The 26,306-nt window shown below is 46.8% G+C and overlaps 2 protein-coding genes across 3 annotated transcripts in view; both read left to right on the plus strand.

The window, feature by feature from the left end:
- The first annotated feature begins 63 nt into the window (after positions 1–63).
- On the plus strand, positions 64–17,525 carry PM20D1 (peptidase M20 domain containing 1). 2 transcript variants are annotated; one of them, XR_016459920.1, is made up of 14 exons: positions 64–293; positions 781–867; positions 1,770–2,002; positions 2,945–3,031; positions 3,427–3,560; positions 3,987–4,106; positions 4,694–4,769; positions 4,998–5,059; positions 5,300–5,378; positions 6,448–6,519; positions 7,782–7,950; positions 8,666–8,765; positions 14,094–14,197; positions 17,403–17,525. XR_016459920.1 is itself a non-coding variant. In XM_031605998.2 (13 exons), the coding sequence occupies exons 1-13, from the start codon at positions 89–91 to the stop codon at positions 9,682–9,684; spliced, it is 1,554 nt and encodes a 517-aa protein (XP_031461858.2). In that variant the 5' UTR covers positions 64–88; the 3' UTR covers positions 9,685–12,240. The 2 variants fall into 2 exon arrangements, 1 of the variants encoding a protein (XP_031461858.2); XM_031605998.2 differs by lacking the exons at positions 14,094–14,197; positions 17,403–17,525 and adding an exon at positions 9,555–12,240.
- SLC41A1 (solute carrier family 41 member 1) overlaps positions 17,063–26,306 on the plus strand; it is an 18,149-nt gene continuing 8,905 nt past the window's right edge. Inside the window, exons 1-2 of the mRNA XM_090124684.1 lie at positions 17,063–18,610; positions 23,791–23,898. Of these exons, the coding sequence (XP_089980810.1) occupies positions 18,233–18,610; positions 23,791–23,898 (486 nt within the window). The 5' untranslated portion in view covers positions 17,063–18,232. The remainder of the gene's footprint in view (positions 18,611–23,790; positions 23,899–26,306) is intronic.

Below are 26,306 nucleotides of genomic sequence, written 5' to 3' on the forward strand. Positions count from 1 at the left end.
CGAAAAGCCGCGCGGCGATTGGTCCGCGGCCACGTCCGTCCGCCTCCTGGAGAGAGCGGGAAGGGGCGGCGGTCGAAGTCCGCCGGTCATGGCGGGTGGGTGCGGGAGGTGGCGGGTGAGGCTGTGCGCGGCGGCTGTGGGACTGAGCGCGGCGGTGCTGGCGCTGACGGCGGCGGTGCTGATCCGCGCCTACGCGCTGCGATCCCCGGCCATCCCGCGGCTGTGGGAACGGCGCGGGGGAACGGCCGCTTTTAGTATCGGAGAGAGGTTGGAACTGAAGGAAACGCTGCGAGGTGAGGGGCGTTTCGAGAGCCCCGGGCTGTCCCGCAAGGTTCGGTGTTGGAGGGTCTGTGTGTGTGTGAGATGCAAAGGGCTGAGGTTGAGCAGGGAAAGCATTGGTTGGTGATCGGGTTTTGTGGGTTGATCTGGTCGTATTGCCGTCGGAAAGGTGAATTCGTGAATTCCCGACTATCTGCCAGAACGCTGTGTGGGCAAGGAATCGGTTTCCTTCGTAGTAGTGCCATCCTTAATGACAACCAGCCCCTGAAAAACCAAAATATGTTCTGGTTTTGTGGGGAAAAAAAAGCTCTGAAACAGAAGGGAAATGCAGCACAGCTGAGCTGAAGGGCACCCGTCCTTCCATTGCGGTCACCCATCCCCCGAGCTGTGAAACAATCTGTAAAGCCTCAAAAGTGCCAAGGAACGTAAATATTGCTTTGCCTTTTGAAGTGCCAGTCTGATTTCGATGTCAGTTGATCTCTGTTTTCTGTTTGACCGAAGGTGCTGTTAAAATCCCGACTGTTTCCGTGTCTCCAGAGGACTTAAATGCAACCGCCATGGCAGAATTTGGGGATTACATTCAGAAAGGTATTAATTAATTCATCAGTGATCCCTGCTGCTCCTTTTTACTGTACAGTGGAGTAGTGCATGCAGGCTGGATGTGGCTCTGTGCAGCCTGGTCTGCTGGTTGGCGACCCTGCACATGGCAGGGGGTTGGAAATGGATGAGCATTGTGGTCCTTTTCAACCCAATTGTATGATTCTATGAAGGATACGCCCACAGCCAAAGCTAGCAAAGAAAAAAGCCCTTTTCAGTGTTCTTTAGATGGCTAAATGACTTTGCCGTGGAAAAAAAATTAAGGTACTGTTTCAGCCTAACTGGCAGCTCCATTATTGCTCTAAAACGGCTGCAGCACTGATGGATGACAGTTGCCATTTTTCCTTAAGAAAATCATAGAATCACTAAGGTTAGAAAAGACCCACAGGATCATCCAGTCCAACCATTCACCCATCACCAATGGTTCTCGCTAAACCATGTCCCTCAACACAACATCCAAAAGTTCCTTGAACACCTCCAGGGTCGGTAACTCCACACCTCTCTGGGCAGCCTGACCACCCTTTCAGAGAAGTAGTATTTCCTAACGTCCAGCCTGAACTTTCCCTGGCACAGCTTGAAGCCATTCCCTCTAGTCCTATCACCAGTCACACACCAGACCATCAGCTCACTACAACCTCCCTTCAGGTAGTTAGAGAGAGCAATAAGGTCTCCCCTGAGCCTCCTCTTCTTTAGACTGAGAAATCCGAAAATTCCAAACCTGAGCCCACATGGGTTGGTGGGAGTGTGAGAGTGAAGCTGCACATCTGATTCCTGGAACAAGTTTGTTGAGCCTATTGAAGCTAAATATCTGACTGCTCCATGGGGTGTACAGTGACACAATTGGAAATTAGCACTGATTTTTCTTTTCCTTGTGTTTCTATTTTTCCAAACAGTTTTCCCAGCTGTATTTTCTTCCAAGTTCATTCAACACGAAATTGTTGGGGAGTACAGCCACCTCTTCACAGTTCAGGGTTCTGACTCTGAAATGATGCCCTACATGCTGCTCGCACACATGGATGTTGTGCCTGCTTCCCCTGAGGGTTGGGATTTCCCTCCTTTCTCAGCTGCAGAACATGAAGGTTTCATCTATGGACGAGGAACTCTGGACAACAAAAACTCTGCCATTGTACGTCTTCTTGGTAATATTTCAGAGAGAGGAAAAGGAAGATTGAAAGAATGTGCTCTTTTGAGATTGACCACGTTGTCTCTCTTGCCCTTCTTTCCTAAGAAAATTCCTGAGCCCTGCAGTTTCTCCCCAACTTTTCCTAGAGGTGAAGTGAGGTGGTCTTCTATTACTGCAGAAAACAATGAGGTCTCTTTCAAAATATAGAAAAACATATCTACAGGTGCAGATGTATTTGGTTGAATGGTTTTGTTTTGAAGCTCCCTCCTACTGTGAACTGCACAAGTGATCCCACAAATGGACAATAAAAATCAGTGATTTTGGTGGAAGAGACGAGATGATTGCTTGTGAGGTTGAGGTGATGTGAATTTCTGCTAAAAATGACAAACAAATAGAAAACTGTAGTTTAAAAGACGAGGGAAATGGAAAAATATGGCAGGGGGCAAATGGTAGATTTCATTTCTTGTTCTTTGGAGTAAATTTCTCATTCTTCTGTTTCTACCTTAGTACTTTTTGTATGAAACATGTTAAACTCCTTCACATAAATGGGGTTGGTAGCTCAAGTCAGAGCCAGGCTGTGTAAAAGATAGATGATTTAAAGGAGCAGTGGAGTCCTTGGATGATGAAAAGCATCGTGCTTTTCATCATCCAGTAAGTTTGTCCCTGACTTCATCAGTTGGAAGAACAAGCCTGCACTGTATTGTGTATGCATAGACTGACACTGTGTATCACACCAAGTCTGAAGCATTACTTGAGAATATGAATGTCATCAGCAGGAGCTGAAGAAGTAAAAACTCAGTTGTGAGCAGGAGAAAGTCTCCTTACAGGCTGAGAATGCTTCGTGGTTCCTTTCTGTTACACTACAATCTTTTACACTTATTCTCCCACTAACACCATGTGGTAGTAAAGTATTCTGAGATGGGTTTATGTGTTTCTTTTCTGCAGGGGATTCTGCAAGCTCTAGAATTCTTACTGAGAAGAAATTATAGACCCCGCAGGTCTTTCTTTGTTGGCATTGGCCATGATGAAGAGGTATTTTCTTTCATTTTGGCTAGATAATTGCTTGTTGGGCATGTACATAATAAGGCTTATTTTTTTAAACCTTGTTCACCTAGAAAATCCTTCCTGTTCATTGTTATGTGTGTAGATACTGTCAGGCTCGTGCTCATAGTTGTGTATTGATTGTTTGGCTTTAAGTGACATTGATGGGATTTGGTGTAATGAGTAATGAGAAAAGAAGGCAGCAGAGTGTTATTTCAAGTTCTTTTCTGATTGCAGACGTGGAAGAGCTTGGGTGTGTATGTAACACATGGCAGGCTGGCCAAAGATTGGCTTGGTTGTTGCAGGTGATGAACAGTAAGATGCTTTCCAGCATTCTTCCCTGTGATGTGGCTGTACTTTGCCATTTCCTGACTGCTTTCTCACAGGTGTTTGGTCGGAAGGGAGCAGTGAAGATTGCAGCTCTGCTGGAATCCAGAGGAGTGAAACTCTCCTTCTTGCTGGATGAGGGAAGCGCCATACTGGATGGTATCATTGCAGGCATGAAGAAGCCAGTAGCTCTGTAAGTAAAAGAGAAAAAGAATCATTGTGATGAAAGTGATTCATTTCCATTAATTATGTGTTAGAAATGACTTTGCTAACGTCACCAAAATGTTTTCAAGGCATGAGGCAGTGTTGGTATTGCTGTAATGACAGCGAGCAAAGGGCCTTTGGTTTGCTTGCTGTCCATCGCAGCTGTGCTGACAAAAGCAGAATGTTCTGCTTATCTCATGCAAGAGTGTTAATTGTATGCTGTAGAGTCTGTTCACAGGAGGAGAAGCCAAGAAGTCAGACCTCCAAATGTTTAAAGATTGCTGAGAATTTGTTATGGCTGTTTCTACAGAGTTTCATGTGATGCTAGAAGTATACAGGCTAGTTTCTTCTACCCATGCTCTGTGTAGGTGTGTTTGGAGTTGCATCAATCATTTATTTATTTGTGTTTGGCCAGAATTGCTGTCACAGAAAAAGGTTCAATAACACTGAACTTCACTGTGGAAAAAGAGCCAGGACATTCATCCTTCCCTCCAAAAGAGACAAGTATTGGCATTCTTGCAACAGCAATGTCCAGGTGAGAGCTCCCCTGTTGTCTGACATCAAAGACAGGCAGGTTCCTCAGGCGTTGATATTTGACTTGCTTTTGTAATATTTGCTTTTAGAGTATTTAGCAAATTCCCCTTACAGATTTGAACCTGAAGTTTGCAGCTCACTTTGAAGGGCAGAAATGCAATGCCCAGCAAAGGGACAATAGCCAAATGTCTAGAGTGTCTGGCTGGTAATTGTCCAAACCAATCAACATGATGTAGTGTTAGAATATTTTATCCTGAAGCTGAGTAAATTTTCTCATTACGTATCTCTGTAGGTAGCAAACTGACTAGTAGGTACATATTTCAGATAAACCTCATATATGGTGTCATTTTAAAATATATTTTTATGTATTCTTCATAAGTCATACATTTCTTCGGTTGGTCTAGAAAGAAAATTGTTACATGTAACTGGAATGCTCAGAAATGTACAGTGGAATTGTGTTCATGGATGAAAGTATGGTTACATCTCCAATACATAAATATGTTTTAGAAACCAAATCCCCATCAGCCTTCTGGAGCAGTAACAGCCAAAGACTGTTTCAATTCCCAATGTTGATTTGCTTTGCCTTAGACTGGAGCAGAATCCCATGCGCAATCTGTTTGGCTATGGTCCGGAACTCATGACTATGGAGCACCTTGCATCAGAGGTGAGGAAAGAGCCATAATTTAATTCCCAGTTTTTCATATTGCTAAGTGAAGAGTAACTCAGCATATGAGCTTGGAGCACAGTTATGTAATTCTTGGAAAGAAGACTGAAGCTGGCATTTATCCCATGCTCTGAGTTTTTCCTGTTGGCCTTGGTTCACGTGCATGAACGTGTTATCTTCTTGACAACTAGAAACTTACTAATTTGTGCTTCTGTTTCTTCCATTTAGTTCAATTTTCCTCTCAATCTCATCATGAGCAATCTCTGGCTGTTTTCACCTATTGTCAGCAGGTAAGCAATCATATCCTTGCTGAACGCTCTCAGTCTCACTTGTAAGAAACGAAGGCTTGTCAGAAAGTATTGATTTCTGGTCATCCCAGGAAATCAGTTACACCATTTAAAGTCAGTGCTTTACAGTTAACAAGCAATTTGTTAATTAAATAGGCCTCAGTTCAGCTTGTTCCCTATGTAAATGTGGTGCTTATGTTGAAAAGAAATGTCTTTGAAAAATGACTCTTTTCTTTTTGTAAGAGTTCTTGCCTGGAAACCTTCCACTAATGCCTTGATTCGAACTACTACAGCAGTCACAATGTTTAACGCAGGAATCAAGGTAGCTTCATCTTGATAATGTTTATCATCCTTATTATTATTTGTTCAGTATAATGGGGCAGTTAGGACTTTCAGTTTCTGTCTACATACATCTAATTATAAGATCAGTACAGCCCTAATCTCAGACCCTGTGTGCTGTCACAACCAGTCTGGTTCTTACTTCGGGCATGACTTGAATTTAGCTGCAGTTGCAACTTATTTCCTCTCTGATGTATCTAAAATCTGTCACAAAGAGACATTTGTAAACCAACATTAAAATTGTTTACATTTTAGGATAGACAAAAAACCAGACAAAGTATTGTGGACACTAACTGAAACTGTTACAGCTGCTTCCCTCACCTAGATAGGAACTTGCTTTTGTGAGCATAGGTCAGGCTTTTACCATCATTTGAGGAGGGTTAGCATGCACCTTGGACTGAGAGAAAACAAGTTCTGGCTGATAGAGACAGATTTTGCCCTGATAATGAGGTGTAGCTATCCAAAAATATTACAGCCCTGGAAAATAAACAGGGCTTTTGGTGTGTCCCTGATACAGGAGTGATACAGTGGCTGAACAGTGACACTGAGTGGCCAGGACAGAAGTAACACTCTGATTTCTTTTGTTGTTTTAATTCATACCTTTTCAACAAAATTTAAATATTCTGTGGCAAAGAAGAGTCAGTTACTATTTTAGTGAAGACACAACATATCTCATAACTGAAAAAAAATAATGTGGCCATAAAAGGAAAAATACTGAAAACAAGCCTTTTCAAAATTTTGCAACGCAGAATTTCTGAAGGCAAGTGTCTCATCATAGGAGGAAAGCTTCTATGTAGCAGCTAGCTTCATTTTTTCATTGACTCAATGGCTATTTATTTTTGTAATTATCTGCATTATAAACGAGGTGCAGTATTTGAATGCTGGATACAGAAATAGATCTCATACTTATATCAGTGGAAATGGAGTGACACATTCATCTGTGAGGCCCAGCATCACTGAGCAGTTTCTGAGTTTGCAGTTGCCTTTCTAATCTGTTTCTAACCTTCCTTTTATGTTCTGACATTTTTTTCTTTCTTTTTTTTTTTTTTTAGCTCAATGTCATCCCATCATCTGCAAGAGCAACTGTGAACTTCCGGATCCACTCTGCAGAGAAGGCCATTGAGGTATTCCTGCCTGCACAATTATTCATTTTTTTTGCTCTCATCTCGAATAACTTACGTTTTTCTACCTTTGAAACAGATAACTAATGGCTGCTCTGCTGACTGGAAGCTTCCCTCTGTTTTAATGCTTTTCCATGCTCTCATGCATTCTGCCTTCCAAGCTATTGAGTGTATTCTAATCAAGAACCACACATAACACAGCTCAGACATGGGATGTGGCAATAAAGTGCCTTGGTATATAGGCACGTGAGTGTCCTCCCCACTCCTCTCCTCCCTCCCTCCACAGCAAAGTGGAGCTCTGCCATCTGAAATTAACTTAGCCCTTGTGGCAGTAGATGTAAGAACACTCTTTTCATCTCTCTTCATGTTTAAACAGTTGCATGGGAAGGTTTGGGAGCTGCTCCTTAATGGAGGCTGTCAGAAGTGCAGCTCACCTCCTGTCCTTTCTCCTCTGAGATGGAGTGCAAAGTGCATTGTTTACTATGGCCTGTTCCTCACTTAGCCTCAGCACTGCACTACATTTGGGTATGTTTACTTCAGTCGGGCTCTGTTCTGGGTATTGTTTTTAGGAGTGCAGTGCAAGTGAGCAAAATTGATTTGTTTATGAGTGGAATAGAGTTTATTCAGAACAACCTTCTTAGAAATGCTGTACAGGTTCCAAGTATTTTCTGAATATGGAACAGATCAAGAGGCAGACTAAACTTGGAGTTGTGTCTTGCAATTACACTGAGCAGATTTCAAAAGTTTCCTTGTGCCAAAGAGCATATGTGCATTATATGTGATTGTGGAATGGAATAAAGCTTAGGACTTGTGACTTGTGAGAATGTGTGAGTCTTGCACACTCCAGGCTGGACATTCCTGCTCAGCCAAGGACAGCTGTGATAAATTATCAAAAAGTAGTGTCTTCCCTTCCAAAACCTCTCGAAGTTTGTATTTTCTGGAAGCTTGTTCTGGATTGAAGTAGTAAGGAGGTTGGCAACAAGCTGTCAGAGCTGAAGTAGTTGAGGAACACCTTGAGGCAGTGATGTGCATTTGATTGCACTGACAAAAATGTTAGCTTAAGTGTCAGCTATCCACCCAGTAAAGGAAGAGAGGCTGCCACACCATTTCGGTCCTAATTCTGCATCTGTATTTGGAGCAAAAGGTAGCAGTCTGTAGAGAAATATCTTTTGCAAAGCAGAATGTATACTGACATCTAGAAGAGATGCTCTCTCATATCTTTCTTCTCTTTATTATTATTATTTATCTCTGTGATTTACCCATAGGTGCTAGAGACAGTTAGAAACACAGTTGCTGATGACAGAGTGAAGATTGATGTCGTAGAGGCCTTTGACCCTCTTCCCATCAGCCCATGGGATGACCAGACCTTTGGAGTCCATGTTTTTCAAAGAACCATTCTGGATACTTTTCCAAATGTTGACAGTGTAGTCCCAGGTAACAGCAAGCACATGACAATTGTTTCCTCTTCAGCTTCCTCCCTGCTTTTCTCTCCCCCACCTCCCAATATTGCCTTGTTTCCATTTTCTGTGTGTTTCTCCACCCCAGCTGTTAACTACTGGAAACAGCTGTTTTTTCCTCTTTTACTCAGTTCCCTCTTTATGTTTTCAAGTTTTATGTTAGTTTTTAGTGGTGGAAGTAAAAAAGCAAACAGGAAACCAGCAGGAACAATGAGCCTTGAATTTGACTCTCTGCACATACAAAGGAATCTCTTCGGGAAGAAAGGAATTGTGAGGGGAAAGTAGGTCTTCTTTCTTTAGCTCGTCTTTTATTGTTTTCAGAGCTGGCAAAGCCATTCCTACTTTTCTGTATTGTTCCTTATGATCCCAGCCCCTTCCCTTGCTTGCAGCTCCTTTCTATTTCTGTACTATTTGTTGGACTCCAGTTTGAAGCTTGAACTTTAGTACAGGTTTAGTATCACAGCTGTTCTTAGAATGACTGAATCATATGTTCAGTTCCTCTTCTTCGTGAAGGAGAGAGTGTTGTTCTTCCAGGATGTTCCAATAAACTGTTCTCAGTGATTTTTGATTTTGATGTAGTTCGGTGTCACACAGAACTGTAATCAGATGCCTTTCCTTTCTCCTGGGGAAAAAAAGTGTGAGTCATTAAATTGCTGCTGCCATGCACAGTAAACCTGAGGTTTGTTTTCCAGGCACGTGTATTGGAAACACAGACAGCAGGCATTTCACTAACGTCACAGATGCCATTTATCGATTCAACCCAGTGCTCTTGAAGTCAGATGATCTTCCCAGGTACTGTATTCTGTCTGCATGTGGGCAGCTGTTTGGGGTGGGGACTAGAGAAAGAGAGAATTGATATGCATTAGGCTGAAGGAAACCCAGCCTTGTATACCTTGGCATGGTGCTGGTGTTGCTGCACGTTCTGTAAGGCCACCCATTTCCTGCATATTTGGGTGCTGATGATAATTACACTGAGAGAGTGTTAGCCCTTACTCTTCTTTACTCTAAATGAGAGCAAGACCTCGTTCAGGTGTCCCATGTTGGCAGTACAGTGAGGCTGACTGGCTCCTTTATATAGTGCTGCAGTGTGAAAGGTATTGTTCTGGTGGTTGGCCTTGTTTAAGAGGTTTGTCCCTATGTTTGGACGCTGAATTTGTTTGCACCTTAAAGTTGAAAGTTAGATTTTCTGGGGTAAAGTAATAACTAAGAACTCCAACATACAAAGGATTGTTTCTTTGTGTAGTATGTAGTAAATTTTCATCTTACTGAGGTGTAAGTGTCACAGGAGTGCTGTCATGCTTTGATAGCTGTGTGGGACAGTGACATAAATGATCAGGAGGTGGGAAGAGAGTTGGGATAAGTTTTCTTTTCCACATACACCATGAGTTTAGATCTGCTGTGAGCCTTAGGATCAGTAAATTATTTCAGTTAGATTGAGCAACAGAACTGCAGTATTTTTGGCATCTGTTGCTGTATTTTCATGCTGAGCATTGCTTAATGAAGTGGCAGGTAGGTGCTGGGTATGTGCAGGTGGCTCACAAATGCATGTTGGAATGAAAAACATTCTTCTCTTTCTACCAGGATCCATGGGTTGAATGAGAGAATCTCGGTTGAGAGTTATGAGAAACAGGTCGAGTTTCTCTTTCAGCTCATTAAGAACTGTGATGTTGACAAGCTTCCGGAGCCTCACGCAAACTCTCATGAGCTGTGAGACAAAAACCCAAGAGGAAAAGCTACTGAGGTGGACTTTGGGATGGCAGAGGTCTGGGCCATAAGCAGCAGTTGTGTGTTGCACATTGAGTGATGTCTGAAGTTTGGTTTTACATACTGTGGTTTACATACAGATGGAAACACTGCTGGTTTGCAGCTCCAGGCAAACATACAGTTTGCTATTAAGTGATAATAATAGGGACAAAACACAACCACCCAGATCTCTGTGCATCCCTGGGCTTACGTGCAGCCATTAATCTGATATTATTAATTTTTTCAGCATTTTCTTCAGTCTTTAAGCCTCTGAAATTGGAAGTCACTTAAAAATCAAAGCTGTAATTTGTAGTCATTCATGCATTGTTAAAAGAGGCTGATCTTCCAATGTCAAAGTTGTCTTTTACAGTTAATTAGTTTTCACAAATGATGTGCCTGTCAGAAGCTGGTGTGAGGAGAACATGATGGGGTGTAGATTGGATGTCATTGGATACAGCTGCACTAAGAGGCTGTTGCACTGCTGAGGGGGTGGGCTCCTTTCCCAGCTGATCCTTTTAACCAGCATCAGTGGTACTCTCAGGTGATGCCAGGGTGAAATTGATACTGCTGTTTTCTGACTGATTTCTGATTATAGCTTAAAATGCTGAGCTTTGGGGGGTTTTAGTAATGTTGCTTTAACGTTGCTAATCTGATCTATGTGGTGCTAGAGAAGTTTTTTCCTCTCTTTTCTGTGACTCTCTCTGTCTCTCTCTAGTAAGGCCCAGGATATGTTGTGATGCTGAGTGTCTGAGTAAGGAAATGTGGCTTTGAACAGGTAAACTAAACCAGTACTGCCTGACCGTCCTGTTTCTTTTTTCACTGAATCTGTTTCTGTAGCATTCCTCTTTTCTTCCCCAGAGAACTTCTTTGTGAAAGTTGGTGAAGCTCTCCCATTTCCTCCAGTTCAGAGGGAGCAGAGCCTTCTCTCCACCTTTATGGCCTATTCTTCTACTTCTCACTTTACCTGCTGCTTCTATCAACTCAGCTTTCTGGGAAGTCTAATATGCACAGGCCATTGATATTGGCTGTTTTTATTTCTTCTTGCACTAGCATGCCTGTCTTTGTTGGCACTAAAGGGTTAAATATTTTCTTGGCCTCAACAGTCTGTTCAGTTGGAGTTACTGCTATTTGTTAAAGAATTCAGAACTAGGAATTAGCCAAAGAAAAGACTGTGAAGGCTGTTTTCTTGCACTGACATGCAGACTCTGCTATAGGAAGGAGGCAAACCTTCTGTTGCACTGTTGCAGAGATGTGTCTTTTTTTCTGAGTATGAGTGATAGACTGGAATTGGATGGTTGTTCTGCTCATAATTCATAGTGCAAAATGTGCTGGGATGTGCAGGAAATACCCAAGAATGTATCCTGAAAAACAGTAGAACTGTGATTCCTGATACCCATTCACCATTTTCTATTTATTTGCAGTCTGATCTTATCAGTATTGCCAATGGGCTGAACTGTCTCAAGCTATTAAATAACTGAAACCAAATCAGCACTTTTATCTAATAAAGCAGTGAATGCAGATTCTTTTCATGATTATTATTTAGTTTTATGATGTACCTTTATAATTGCAATGAAATCATTTCCACACCTGATTCTACAGCAGAGCGAGTCATAAAGTTTCCATCAAAACAATTCCACGTATTTTTCCAGCCTGCTTTAGTCTTTGTACCCTCCTTGGTGTTCTTTTTATACAAAAATTAGCTAACTCTGTTTATGTGTTACTGGGTAGTAACATAAAGGGTTAGGTGGTGTCTTGTGGTCCCTTCAATCTTAACTGTTCTGATTCTGTTGTAGGGATCATGTTGCAAAAATCCTATCTTAGGCCATGCTGTTGTGCAGTGGAGATGGTGTTGTGGTGTTTGGGAGGGATTTGTTGCCTGTTCTAATAGCAAATGAGCCCTAAAGACATAAAGCATCCTTTATTCTTTTGTAATTTCCTATCCCCAAACAAAAATCCCTTATCAGCTGTGTTTTGGTGAGGGCTGTTTCTTTAAAAGCAATTCATTTCAAGATTCATTTTGCTGCTGAAGAAAAAGTGAAGAGCAAAGCAGTTCTGGGAAGGCATGGTTGCTTTTGGCAGGTAATGTGCAAATGTGTGCCATGAGGTTTTGCTAATGCATTTCATTGCAGAACCTCATTAATTACTGCTCATCATGCAGTGCCTCTGCAATGTGCAAATGTTCAGCAGAGCTTTGTTGCAACCTGAAGCCACTCAACTGAAAGCCTCATCCATCAGGATGCAATGGTGGAAAGCATGTTTTCCACCTTTCTCCATTTCTTTCCAGTCATTTCTGCTTTTTTTTCCTGTGTAGCAGCTTTGCTTTTGTATTCCCAGCTGATTAGCAGCCATGCCACGCTCATCTGGCCCAATTCTGAAGGATTGCTCAGTGTTTGGTATCTGCACACCTCTTCTGACAGAGCAGTTTTTCTTCCCTGCTCCTTTTTCTGTTCATATGATATGCTCTCCAGGAATGTCTCTCATCTTAGTGTCATCATGTAAATAAAAACGTAAGGATGATGCTTTAGCCTTTTCTGCTAAGATCTCATACTTTGTATAGCATAAGTAATTGCTTGGTAATATCAAGTTCACCATCACAAATACAGATTAATAGCTCTGGCTTTTTTTTTTTTGTAATGAGTCACAGTGCTCTGGTCATTTAGGGCAATTACCTCTGATTCATCATAGAAGTAAAAGCCTGATTTTCTGTTCTGAAGACACGTAACTTGGCATTATATCTAACAGGGGTTGTGAATGCTGTTTGCATTAGTCAGATTCCAGTACATTAACATGTTCCTGTGTTAAAGCCATAGTAACTTCCTGCTTTATAGGCAAGTTTACAGAGCTGCCATTCTTCTGACAGTGGTTTCTCACAGCAGCAGGTCTGTTGCTCAGAAGTAGCAGCCTGCTTGCTAGCACCCCAGCTGATGGAGGGTCATATGTGCCTGCAGGAGGATGGTGAGAAGGTCATACTCCACACCTGCACTGTCTAAAGAAAACTCTGTTGCTAGCATCTATTTAAAACAACATGGTTTATTTTGAGACCTGAGTGACCATGGAGAGTTCAGGCACGGGGCTGAAGAAGAATGCAGGAACAAGGTGTTTACAGAGTTGTTTCCCTCCAGCCTTACATTTGGTACATGTTCTTGGCTCCTCTTTGCCATTTTGTTTGCTGTTTCACTGGTGAATCTGTTTGCTCAAGCAGGTACTATGAGAACAGTGCAGGCTGTGCCATCACCAAGCCCTGGTCTTGTCAGTGCCACAGAGCAAGGTGCTTAAGGTAGATGTGAGGGGCAAATTCTTCACTCAGAGGGCAGTGAGGCCATGGAGAAATGTTGCTGCCCCATCCCTGGAGATGCTACCCGGATGAGCCCTGGGCATCCTGAGCTGGTGGGGGGGCAGCCAGCCTACTGTGGGGAATTTGGGTGTCTTTAAGGTCCTTTCCAACCTAAACCATTCTATTGTACACTGAGGAGCTTGGAGGATGAACCCAGCATTGACCTTTGCACTGCATGCAGTCTTCAGCAGCAGCAGAGTGCTTGCTGGCACTCAGAAACACAGCCAGGAGTTTGTCATTTTAGTCCCTAGATTCGGCTCTTAAAGAAATGACACTGCCTTCACCTCTGAGGTCTCTTACAGCACTACCAGTCGCATGCCACCATCTCTCAGCGCTCATAGCAAAGCCTAGAGGTATTCAGCAGTGCTGCCCTGGGATTTATTGGCTTTAACCAAACAACACAGACGAGGCAGGCAGCATGTGGTCAGCACTGCCATGCAGGGGGCTCAGCTCCACTTCCACAGCTGCCAGGGCGGCTGTGATCAAGAGCTCAGCGTGGGGGGGAAGGGAGTGCCCTGCCCTGCACTGCAGAGATCTTGCTGACTGATTTCAGAGCTGGGATGGGGGGCCCCAAAGGAAGCTGCACTCAGTTCTGAGCAGGAAGGAAAATGACTGCATGGAAGGGTGTTTAGTGCAACGGGTGGAAGACAAAGAGTGAATGCACTTCTGTGTTGGCTTGTGCCTGGGCAGTGGGGTGTGAGGGGCAATGTGCAAGTCACGAAGCATATCCCAGGATGCTTTTTGGCATATCTTTTCTTTTATAACTTTAATCCAGCATAATTATGTGGCTTACTGTAGCCATGTGAGCACTTGGATCGTTGAGCACTGTGCCTAATAGTGCACTACTGGGACAGCCACACGGAGGAGCCTGGCTGCACTTCAGTTATTTCTCTAAGTAATCAGAAAGCTCCTTCTAGCTCATGGCAATAATCCTCTGCTCAGGGGTTGTGCTCACTGCATGGCAGTGCTGAGGTTCTCTGCATGCTCTCTGTCTGGCTAGCACAGCTCTACCAGCTGATTTTTGTGTTTTCTGTTTGATAAAGGTGATTAGAGAGAGGCAGCAGCAGGTTACTGTCATAGACTGATCCAGAGGCCACAGCAAGGGAGTTGAGCTCCTCCAGGAAGCTTACAAGAGGGAATCTGAAAGGTTGGTTGTTTCTTTTTCTAGCCACTTTTTCAGCCACTACATCTGTTATGTACATATCCAAACTACATTTAAACTTTGTAGCTTCCCTACTGACCGTACTCTAACTTTGGTACAGGACTGATTTCAGCCTACCTGTCAAGCCTGTGCAAGTATTTTGGAGGAGTAATGTGCCCTGCAGCACTTTTATCCTTCCAAGTCCACTTGGATACTTAAATCTTGTTACTGCAGTACTGTGTAGTTGTACTAAGGCACCAGAATTAATCCAGTGTCACCTTTGGGCTGTTGGGAAGTGAAAGGATCTTTATGGAGTGGAGAGTCAAGAGGTGATTCTCACTTCTCCATCCCAGCAGCCTTGTGCTGTTAGTCCTTTTTTCACCTTAATTTCAGAATATAAATGAATTTGCAGCTTATATCCGGAGCAAAGCAGCAATGAGAGGCATGTCCTCAGTCCCCACGTGGCAGGTGTCTGTGCTGTCACTGGGTCAGCAGCTGTGACACAGGAACCTCTGCTCTGCAGCACGGGAAGCCAAAACCTTCCAGCTCCTCTGTGCCAGGTGCTCTCCCATGGCTGAAAGCCCTCAGGATGTTCCTGGCTGAGGGCAACCTGTGTTTGTTGCAGCGGACGCAGCACGTGGGTGACACCTGAGTGCAGTTGAGAGATGTGGTTTAATCCTCGAGAAAAAGGATGGTGATGGTTTTGTTTGTTTCCAGGCTAGAAAACAAAATTCCATGAGCTGCATTTCTTCTTCCAGATCAGGGCCAGATTAGGGTCAGCTTCCAGTGTTGCCTGCCATTGTGAACTGTTTGCTCAGGACTGACGTCTGCAGGGGTGCATAAGTCATTATCCATAACCTGATTAGTCTGAGTTTGGATCTGGGACAGACTGCAGCAAAGCTAGAACAGGGATCAAAGGGTCCAGACCTCCCAGAACAGTCTTACATTATATGACAGCTTTTTGTTTTGACTGACTTTGACCAAATTACCTTTTTTGCTGGATCCTCTTGTGCATGTCCAGAGCTGGACAGTGCTGTTAGTGTGGTAGTACTGAACACACATGAGTGCTGTAAAACACATGGCCACCAAGTTCCATGATCCAGTGTAGCTCAGTGGTAAATTCTTTCCTTTCCAAAGGTTTGTTGCCTTTGGTACCTGCTCCCCTGTAATTGGAAAGCCATTTCCTGCCCTTTCATCCTCTGCCTGTCTGATCTCTGCGCGTCAGCGTAGCTGCTGGGGATTTTATCTATTTCTGTTCTCTTGTCTCATGTAGCTTTTGTCTTCATGCTTCCACTTCCTGAGCGTGCAGCTGGCCTGGGCTGCTAATCAACAAGGTCACATTTTGGTGCACGTTGCCTTTATGGGGGTGGGGGAAGAGTGGTTATTCTGGGGGAGATATGGATTTTCCAGGTCAGGAAGGAAAGATGAAGGCAGGGCCTTGCAGACCAGGTTTGTTTGGACAAAGGAGGATGAAGGCTGGGGCTGGGGGCAGGATTTGGGGTTGTCATCCCAGCTGCAGTGTGGAACTGCTGCTGCTTCATAGAATGGCCAGGGTTGGAAGGAGGATGATGAATCTCCAACCCACCTGCCCACAGGTAGGGCCACCAACCTCCCTGTTTAATGCTAGACCACTGCTTCAGTTTAGATATCACCTCTGTATGCCTCTATGTTTCTTTACCAATATCACATCACAGGTTGTGAGAATTAAATATACCACATAAACATAGCAATGTAACACAAATAAACACTAATGCTCGTTAGCCTTTGGAATAGTGGGTTCAAGTAGACAGAGCAACAGCAGATAGTACAAAATAGAGTGCACTTTGCTGCTGTTAACACACTGAAAGCAGCGTGCTGATGATCTGCTGCAGCAGTTCAGCTTTCTTAGACACCTGCAAAGGTTTTGGGGATGGGGGGAGTTGGAAAACCATAGTGGTTTTATTTGAGCTATCTTCATATTGCTTGATAGATGGATAAATAGACGTATTTTGTATGTATAGCTGGATGTTTCTGCTCTGCCTTTGCTTCCAAAGTACAAAATGTTTCAGCAAACTCCCAGTATTCAACCATTAACGTGAGCAGAAAGGAGTTAAGCAGCACAGGACGCATTTTTGGAGCTTTCAGCCTCAACGTGTGTCCTGCTGCCTTCACACAGCTGCCTCCTTTTCCTTGCTGTAAGGAATGAAGTCACTGCACCCGCAGGGCACGGATCTCAGCTGTGTTTCCTCTCTGATGCGTGTCCCAATGCCGGTGGTGCTCCTGAGCCATCCCCAGGGCACGGAGTTGGGCATGGCATCACCTCCGGGCAGCAGCTCGTGGTTTGGCTGCTTCCTGGGAGGAAAGGAAAAGGAAGGAAAGGGAAGGTAGGAAGGAAAGGGAAGGCAGGAAGGAAAAACAGCTGCTGGTCACAAGTTCCGTTTGTGCGAGGGAAACAAAATAAATGGAAACAAAAGGGAAACACGAATCAGAAGAGCAAGGTTCGTTCAGAAGGGCAGAGCCGGGAGGAGCAGCTGGAGGATTTTATGGTGGGTTTGGTACCGACGGCTCTTCCCCGAAGCCTTTGGGCTGGCAGAGGTCTGAGCAGCAAAGCGGCGTTCGGGCCGGGTCGGTGCTTTTGCGTCCCAAACGGCGAGGAACCGCGTGAGCTCTCTAATTAACAATGCCTCGCTTAATTGATGCGAGCTCTAATTACGAAACCCCCTTCGGGTTGCGGTCGGCAGCACGGCGGGCTCCAGGTGGGCTCGGCGTCACGTGATTCAGGCCACGCCCACTTTTCCCGGGTTGGGGGGCGGGGCTTCAGCTCGGTGCGTGGGCAGCGCGCCCCTCCCCGCCGCGCATGGGCACGGCTACGGGCAGCGCCGAGCGGTGAGACGAGACGGCGGGCGGAGGGGAGGGAGCCGCGAAGCCCCGCGGGGACCCCGTGCTGGAGGGCGGGGGGTCGGCCGAGCTCGCTGTTGATAGTGGGAGCCGTCGTGCTTTCCGCGGCGTGGGGGGGAAAAACGGCTGTGAGCGCTGCGGGGTTTGCGGCATCCCGGCTGGGGGCTGCGCGTCCTCGGCCATCCGGCACCGCACCGAGGCTGGGAGGAGCGGCGCGGCGGCTGTTGACGTGTCGGGCTGTGAAGGAGGATGCTGCGGGATGAATGAGGCGTTGTGCTGCGAGAGCCAAAGAATCCCTTTTTCTTTTTTTTTTTTTTCCTTCGGCGTGTTTCAGGTGAAAGCCGGGTTTTTGGAGAGGAGAGTCCAAATGCCAGCTCCTTCCCTGCAGCCTGCTCGCCTCAGTAAGTAACCTTAACTGGGAGCTGCTGTTACTTTAAATAAGAACTCTCCGGTGCCTTATGCTGTAAGGTGAGAAATTTCTTTTGGAAGAGGACGGCGGTGACACTTGGAACTCATTGGTAGTGCTGGCAGCTTGGCAGGGAGCAGAAAGCAGGCTGGAACGGAGCAAACGCCTGCAGGAGCTGTCAGGCTCGAGTTCTGCAGAGGAAAAGTGCCATTGGAGAAAGTAACAAAGCCGTGAGAGTAAGAAGAGCTGGAATGTATCACCCCTGAAAGCCAACCCATCTCACAGCTCTCCTCTGCTTCCTTTAAGCTTCTGTTTTATTCAGTGATCTTTGCCTCATCTGTTTTCCTCTCTGCCTTGTGTGCTCCATCACAACAGCTGTGCTGCTGGAAGAAAACCTGGAGGAAGATGTGCTAAAGCCTCGCACGTCAAAGAGGAGAAGCTTGGATCCTGCCTTGGTGGCTGTGTACCTCCCACTGCTGGAAGGAAGGAGGACAAGGAAGAACTTGCTGTAGCTCCCAGGTCCTGCTGTGTTCTCTGCTGGCTCAGCTGTTGGTGTCCCCCATTCCTGGACTTTGCTTGATGGGGATCTCTGCTGCGGGAGCAGTCTCTGCACTCAAAGGCAGGAGAGCAGAGGTAGGAGAGGTGGCCTCTAAATGCTGGAAAGGCCATTTGTGTAAGCTCCTGGCAGAAGGTCTCTTCTGGAACAGCTGCTGGCTGTAGGCCCACCAAGCTGAGGTTCAGGATAGCCTCTCTGCAGCATGTCTTCCAAGCCAGAACAGAAGGAGACCCACCAGGCCAATGGGGCCGTGCTGCCTGCCGTGCCCATGGACTGCCTTGTCAGTCCGGACCGGGGGCAGCTGGTGGAGCCCTCCAATTTCCTGGGACCTGATGGTGTCGGGGTGGAAGTGGTGGTGCTGGAGTCCCGTGCCAATGCTAAAGGTGTGCGAGAAGAAGATGCCCTGCTGGAAAATGGCAGCCAGAGCAACGAAAGTGATGACACCAGCACAGACAGAGGCCCTGAGCCAGCCTCACCGCTCAAGGAGACCTCCTTTTCCATCGGGCTGCAAGTCCTCTTCCCCTTCCTCCTGGCAGGCTTTGGGACAGTTGCTGCTGGAATGGTGCTGGACATTGTGCAGGTAACACTAAACCTCTGTGGTGTGGTGCTGGGCTCTGAACCCCATCTTGGTAGGCTTGATCCTAAGCTAGGGGGTATTTGAATTGCAGGGTTAGTTTGGCACATAGCAGCTACAATGGGAAGACTTGTGTTTCCTTGCATGGCAGTTGAGGCAGACCTCAGTGGTGCCTGGAGCAAGGGAAGGAGCCCTTTGGTCACCCTTACACACTGCAGCCCTGCTCCAGCTCTTAGGACAAGGTCATGGCTATCAAATGTGCAGCCAAAGGACCTATCTGGGAACTGATGCACATTCCTGCTGGGAATAATGTGGTAATCATCCCCTGATGATGACCATCATCCCAGCCCTGCTCCACAGTTCCCTGGGTCCCGTTTCCTGTTACTGCCTGTGATGTTTGCTGTACTGTTTCAGCACGCTGGGCTGGTGCCAGCTGGGTTAATGATCCCTGTGCTGCAGTGGATGCAGGACACTTGCTGGTGGCTTGCTCAGGCTGAGTGACCCTGCTCTGCCTTCTCAAGCAACCCAAGAGCAACTGGGCTAACAGGATTCCTCCTGAGAACTGTGTGAAGCTGATTCTTAGGAAAGACCAGCCAGAGAGTTGGCTGATACCTCCAGCTGCAAACTGTTGTGTTTCCAGACATCTTAGGTGTTTCGAGGTGGGTGGCACTGTGGGAAGTACACAGCTCACTTCAGCTTTACGTGGGCAATGTGCTGACTTACCAGGCCGTGTCTTTCAAGCATGGAAATCCAAGCAGGTGTCTCTGGCAGCTGATCAGCTGCTCACCCCCTCCTCCTGTGCAGAGTTCCTCGTCCTGATGCCCAGCACAAAGCAGTGAGTGAGGCACAAGGTTTGATCAGCAGGCAGGTGGTGCCACGTTGGAGCTGCAGTCAACCAAAATTTGTTTGATGCTCTCTCATTTACTCAAATAATATAAACAAGCCCTTGCAGTGTTGACAGAAAAAGACTTATGTCAGTCACTTGTGTGTGTATTGATGGCAGTGATGTTTATCTGCACCTGAGCTGTGTGCCAGCAGGTCTGTTGTGTGAGGCAGGCTCTTTCTCATTTGTGCAGGTTGTCAGGCAGGCATTTCTTTTGCTATTTTGCCCCAGTGGCTGCTCCCTGCATGCCTTAGCACACTGGTCATCTTTACAGTTTCTCCTGATGCAACCTGCTGGGAAAGTTGTGAAGCATGAGTTATGCCTCAGAACAGGAAGGGCTGGCTGTGCTAAATTAAGCCAGAAGAAATTTACTAGAATAGATTCCTTGAAAAGAGAGAAATTTCAAGCATGTCGTCGTTTGAAAAGTCCCTGTAAGCTCATGTTTGGCTCTTCTGGCAATTTCCTAGACCAGGGCTTTGAACACAGCCCCAGGTCCTTCCTGGAGGAGGAACAGCCCTCCTGACAGGGGAGGGGAAGGTCTGGGTGGGATACTGTGGCATACTGCTGTGCTCTCCTGCCTTTTATTTACGGCCATTAGAAATAAAGCTTCATAATTCCTCTGTTCCACAGCAGCTCAGCATGTAGCTACGCAGTGTGTCCTGCCAACTCCTTTAACTCCCTTTAGCCTTGGGATTAAATGAGGCATCTAAATGCCATAGGGTGGAAAGGGGAGGAGGGAAACGTGTGGTCTCAGCTTGTCTGCCTGTGGAGTTTGGGGAGCTGATCTTAAGAACTGGCTTCCCAGAAGCTCAGAGCCTTGGGGAAGGAGGCAGCGAGCTGCTGGGGGCAGGCAGGAGTCCCATTGCTTTGGATGGAGCCGTGGTTTGTGATGGATGGAGGGCTCCATGCACTCAATTTGCTCCACTTGAGACAAATGGAGTAATCAACCAGCTGTAATTGGTCTCCTCAGTGTGAAAACAAGCAGCCCTGGCCTCTGGCCACATTGTCCCATTAATGTGTCCCTATTAATTTGTTTCTGCTCCCTTTGGGTTTGGAGACCTACACGTGTGCCACCTGCTTCTCTGTATACAGCAGGGCACTGTTGGCACAGTCCCCTCTCCCTGCAGAGCTTCAATTGTTGTTTTCCAGACTTGCCTGTTCCCTGGAGATGCTTTGGATGGGATTGAATATGGAGGAGGGACGCTGCTCATTCCCCATTTGGCCACCTGTGGTGTTAGCATCCCCCCTGGGAACAGTGGGGAATGCTGAGCCTCGCTCCTTCATCCAGGTCTGGCCCAATTCTCATCGCTGTGCTGTTGTGCAGAATTTCAAACTGAGTGCTGTGGTCGAGAGGGTGATCCTGGAAGAATCTTGCATGACTCCTCACAGCATCTGCTGTGCCCGGTGCTTTCCTCCTCCCCAAGGAGCACAGAGCTCAAGCTCTCCTGGCAAGGCTGTTTGTCTCTTCGGGGCAGTGGGAGGGCCAAGATGCAGTGTGCTGAGGCAGTGATAGCTCTGACCTGCTGCTCCACAGCACTTCCTTCCCTCTGAGCTGTCCTGAGTCACCATCCTGCTCCAACCCACGATGCTGCTGCGTGCCTTAACCCCACACACAGCAACTGAACACAGCAGAGGCCAAAAAGCAGCTGTTGTCCTGGAAGTATCTGATGCCTGCAGGTGCAAAGCCTCTGAAACACAGCAAGCCTGGAAGAACAGCAAAACACCACCTGGGCTTGATGCTGGACCCCAGTGCCTCTGCTGGGCAGATGGGGATGAAGTAAAGCAACCCATGTGAGCTGTGCTGTCTGCTCCTCTTATGGGGCTTGTGAAGTGGCTCTCCTGTAAGTGCCCTGCAGGAGCCAGGAGGCCTTTGAGACGTACAAAGTGCCCATAGAGCAGTGTTGTGTAACATCTTATATTAAGCACGTTGGCAGGAGCCCACAGGTCCTGCTCTTTGCAGTAAGCGAGCTGCTGATGTCTGCAGAAATCTTCTTGTTTTCTCTCCCCAAAGATGCCTTTTTTTTCCTTTCCCCTCTGTCTTACTCAGTTACAGCAGCTCCTGGCACTGGTTTGCAGTGCAGCCTCCTGTAAAGGTTAAATGCACGGCTGGCACTGGGATGAAGTGCAGAGGGCTGCAGCCCTTTGCTGGCTATTGCCTGACCCTATCGTGCCCCTGTGGTCTGCCTGGAGGAAGGAGAAGCCAGGCAGGTGTTGCACAGCACTTCCAGCCTGTGGTCAGACTAACGGTAGTGTTCCTTTCGTTAAGTGATTCTGACACCCAGCTCATCCTGCTGCAAGTGGGAGCGTGGTGCCACACGGATTGAATTCCAGGTACTGCGCAGGGAAGTCGTAGTAAAGGATTTGCCAGTTACAGCAAGCAGCAAGATAATTGTAATGACTGCTATGCCTGCCTAAAAATAGTCTGAGGAGAGCAGAGCTCGCCTTTCCTAGGTGTGACCTTAAAGGAAGCACAGCCTGGTGTGCTGCTGTGCCAAAGGAAATCTTTCAGACTGATTCTCCCTCCTCTGTCTGCTCGGTGGTGGGTGCTGCAAGGAAGCATCCCTCTGCACTGCTGGCTGGGATGGCTGTGCAGAGATGTAGCTTTTAGGGCACCTCTGGCTTTGGGCAGGAGGTCTCTGGGGCTCAGGCTCACTGTGTGCAAACAGTTCAGAGGCTGCAGGGTTTCCTTGGGCACTGCCCATAGCAGCAGCTGGGAGAGAATTTGCTTCAGGAGGAGGTGAGTGTCTGGAACCTGCTGTCCTCAGGCAGTGGGGAGCTCTGAGGAGTGCCTGGAACAGCTGAGCAGCTTCCATCCCTGCACTGTTGGCTCTTCTCACTGAGCTGTCAGATGTGCTAAAAAGGGGACTGGGAAGCAGTTTTCCCTTTAAGGAGAAATGGTCTCAGTTCATCCTTCTCAAGTGCTTAGCAGCCTCCTGTGATCACACATCTCTCTCTGGCTGTTCTTCCAATGCTTGCAGCTTGAGCATGGTATTGGAAAGGACCTGGCAGGAAGCTGGAGCTTGTTGGCTTTTAGTGTCCCAGAGCTGGAGGCGAGCATCACAAAGGATGGAAAAATAAACAAAAATAACTGAAGTCTTTCCCAACAGGAAGGTGTTAGTCATGCAGGTAGTGAGCTTTATTTTCTGTAAGGTGTTGGCTGGTAGTGTTCCTTGTCCTAGAAGGAATTCTACATCCTTTTGGGTACTCAGCCTGAGCAGCACTGCCAAGGGGGGAGCTGAGGACACAGAGCCCAGTGCAGGTAACAGAGCAGGAAGGAAACTGCAGCTGCCAACGTGCTCAGCACAGGAGACAGCTTCTGAACACAGCATTCCAGCAGCTTCCTCTGAAGGGGATGCCAGTTAGGCAGTGTGGGAAGCAGGGGTTATTTTGGACGCAGTCTTCTTGCAAAACACTCATGAAAATAGGGAATTAAGCAGAGTGGTTTGAACAGCCTGCATTATTTATTTATTTTTTAATGTGGTTGTGAGTTTTTGGGGATGGTTTCATGTTTTCTGGGAAGCCGGCTGCTCTCCTGTGAGACTGCATACCCTATTATTCTGTTAGGGTTTTTTTTTTTCCTAAAAAACTATGGCTGCCTGCTGTGTCTTTTGTCCAGAGAAACTGACTCTGCTCTAGGGCCAGGGAGGATGGCAAATACCTGCAGGTGTGATGAATGTGCCAGGTAGAGGGAGGGCACACACCTCTGGGAGAGCATCGTAGGATCATACAATGCCTTAGGTTGGAAGGGATCTTAATAATCATGTGGTTCCAACCCCTCTGCAGTGGAAGTGGGAGCAGAGACAGCAGTGAGCCACTGGGCTCCCCAAAAAGCTCCCCCAGTTTGGGGCTGGCAGCATCAGGGAGCTGCAGTGCTGTGCTCTGCGAGGTGTTTGGAAGAAGCTCATATGATGAGTGCCTCTGGGCAAACTTCAGTACAGGATTCTGCCAAAACCAGTGTGTGTTGGGCAAAGCTTCTTCCTCTCTCCCTGTTCTTGGCCTCTACGTGCGTAAGTGTTTTGTCAGCAGTTGAGCTTTAGGGGATTTTGAACTGAAAATTGCAGGCTGAGATCCTGTTTGTAAGCTCAGCAGGAACCATGTGGTCACTACTACGTAAATGTCAGAAGCAGTAACATTGCTGGAAAGTGTGGCACCAGAACTGGAAGTGAAACTGAGTCATCCACTCAGGGCTGCACGCAGGCAGTGCCAGAGTGCAAAGGCAGTGGAGGAGGTTCTGAATCCAAAGCAAAGGTTTCTAACAGCTGTGATTATTATTTTTTTGTCTTTTTTTGTTTCAATCTTGCAGCACTGGGATGTCTTCAAATACGTGACCGAGGTTTTCATCTTGGTGCCTGCACTACTGGGTCTGAAGGGGAACCTGGAGATGACGCTGGCATCTCGCCTGTCAACAGCTGTAAGTATCCAGGGCATGCTGAGGAGCAGGATGTCTGTTTTTGGGGAGGCAGGAAGGGATGTGCACGTGCATATGAATGCAGTGACCACCCAAAGGAGAGGTTGGAGCTGAACTGTCTAGCCAGGTATTTCCATCCCATTTGACTGATCAGATTTAAAGGCTCAGTAGTCCTTAAGCTTTGCTGACAGTTCACTTCCTTGTCAGGACTGCTCGTGCAGTGCACAAAAAGGCTTTGGCAGTTTAATACCTGGAGTGTTTGGATCTGGTTTCATTTACAAGGAAGCTGGGTGCAGGCATGCGACCAGAGCACACAGAGCAGGCCAAAACAAGCCAGGTTCAGCAGGGCTGGGAGATGAGAGCCTGCAGAGAGTTGTACAGCAAAGGCTGAAATGGAGGAGAGCTTGCAGACAGAGTTGTTAGGTGGATTGACAGCCTCTTCAAAATGATGGAGAGGAATGGCAGGGCATTTCTCTTGCTAGAAGTCAGTCTGATTCTCACGTAACAGTGAGCTCCCTATGAGAAATGGAGACAGGCTCTGTTAGCTCCTCAGAATAGTGTCTTAGTCCAGCTCTAAATGAATTGCTTTGTGTTTAAACGTTTCTGTAACACAGCAGTCTCTCTGTAGCTGAGCAGAACTGGAGAGAGGCATCTTCTTTTAACAGGGACAGTAATACTCCTTCATCTGTAAAGCATCTACTTGAACGTGACAGCAAGTGACAGCCTGATGTTTCTGTGGGTCCCATGGTGAGCATGTAGCTTTGAATCTTACATCTGCAGGGTGTTAGCTACCTGCTGCTGAGTGTTCACCTCTACTGTTTCTGTGCTGGGTAGTGCTGGAAGAGAGCCCTTGCAGCAAGAGCCTGGGCTCAGCCTTGGCACTGCAGATGAAGAATTGCCTGTCTTGGGTGGCAGCAGCAAGCACAGCTAGCAGAACTGCTGCTTATCATGCTCCCTTTCCTCTTTTTGGTTGCTGCGGGAGAAAGCATAGAGAAGCACAGAAGAGCTCTCTGCATATTTGTTCCTCTGGCTTCTCTTTCTTCCATCTTAAGCAGTGGGGTGATCCATGCTGAGACTCTTGCTCCTCAGTACCTTCTAAGTCACTGAACCAGTGGCACATGGGCATGATTTGCCCTTGGCTTGGCCCCAGCACTGCTGGGGACCACCTCCACCTGGGAACAGCTTCCCTTGGTGCTGATCTCCTCTCTCCAGGTGTTACTGGAGAGAACAAAGCTGCTGTGCTGCTGCACCAGAGCTTGCAGGGTCAGGCTGAGCGCTGCAGCTTGTGGCAGGCTGAGCTTTGTTTGCTCCTTCATTCTCAGAAACAAATCCCTTTGTTTTATTCATTCCCCTATTGTTCAGATCATGTCAGAATCCTCACTGACCCGAACACAGGCCATTTTCCTTCTTGGCCTTGGCTTGGCCTTGGCCAGCTGTCAGAGCACACTTTAAGCATGGACTGATCAGGGTGAGTGCTTAGCTCTGCTAGGACTAAGATAGATAGCAAAGTTTTTCCGCAGCCTTGGTTTTCTCCATCCCCATCCCTGATGAGGTTGGCCCAGAGCAACCCCAAGGCAGCTTGGTGGGGAAATGAGACTGCCCTGGCTGCGTGGAAAGTCGCAGGAATGCAGAACTTTCTCCCATCTGCTCTGGTGGCTGCAGCAGAGTCACCAGGAAACTGGCACAGAGAGCATCCCTCCAGTTCACACGCCTGTCCTGCCTTTATCCCCTGCTTTCCTTCATCCCATGAAGGCTGTGCTGCTTCTGTGTGAATCTCCCAGCCTTGCACACCACTCCCTTGTATTGATGCATGATGGGGTTTGACAGTCTCTTTAGTTTTCCCTTTTTTCCCATGGGGAGTGGGCTCTCCTCTGGGCAGTGCTTCACGATGCAGTTCTCGTGCTCTCTCCGCAGGAAAGCAGACTTGGAAGGATTTCTGAGATTGTGGGTTTCTAATTAGTGCTGCATTAAGTCACCTCAGAAGTTCCTTTCACAATTAAGAAGCAAAACTCTCCCATTAAGTTAAAGGATTAAAATCCTGTTGCCAGTGACTACAGCTAGGTTATGTTAATCCCAACCTAATTGCCATGTGGCAGGAATGTTAAGGTCAGGCTTCGTATGGAGCTCAAATTCCTGTGCTGGATGTGCTCAGTGCAGCTCTATAGTCAAGGTTTTGTTTTTCCCCTTTCTTTCTTCCCCTCCCCTAAACCAACCAGAAGAATTGACTCTGGAGATGGGCATATCTGAGTGATGGTGGACGTGGTGTGGCAGCTCTCTGAAGTGTGTTTGTGGTAAGGAGAGCACGAGGGTTGGCTGATCATAGATTTCTTTCTTTGTGTAGATCAGGAAAGAAAACTTAGAGGCAGGAATTGCTGCTCTATTGTTTGTCAGAAGTCTGACACTTTCAGCCA

Source organism: Phasianus colchicus, chromosome 25 (genome assembly GCF_987193195.1).
Source record: "Phasianus colchicus chromosome 25, bPhaCol1.hap1.1, whole genome shotgun sequence".
Lineage (NCBI taxonomy): Eukaryota > Metazoa > Chordata > Aves > Galliformes > Phasianidae > Phasianus > Phasianus colchicus.

Coding starts and splice junctions, on each gene's coding strand:
- PM20D1 (XM_031605998.2), top strand. CDS start 89: ATGGCGGGTGGGTGCGGGAGGTGGCGGGTGAGGCTGTGCGCGGCGGCT. Junction 2,003..2,944: donor ACAACAAAAACTCTGCCATT/GTACGTCTTCTT, acceptor TCTTTTCTGCAG/GGGATTCTGCAAGCTCTAGA. Junction 3,032..3,426: donor GCATTGGCCATGATGAAGAG/GTATTTTCTTTC, acceptor GCTTTCTCACAG/GTGTTTGGTCGGAAGGGAGC.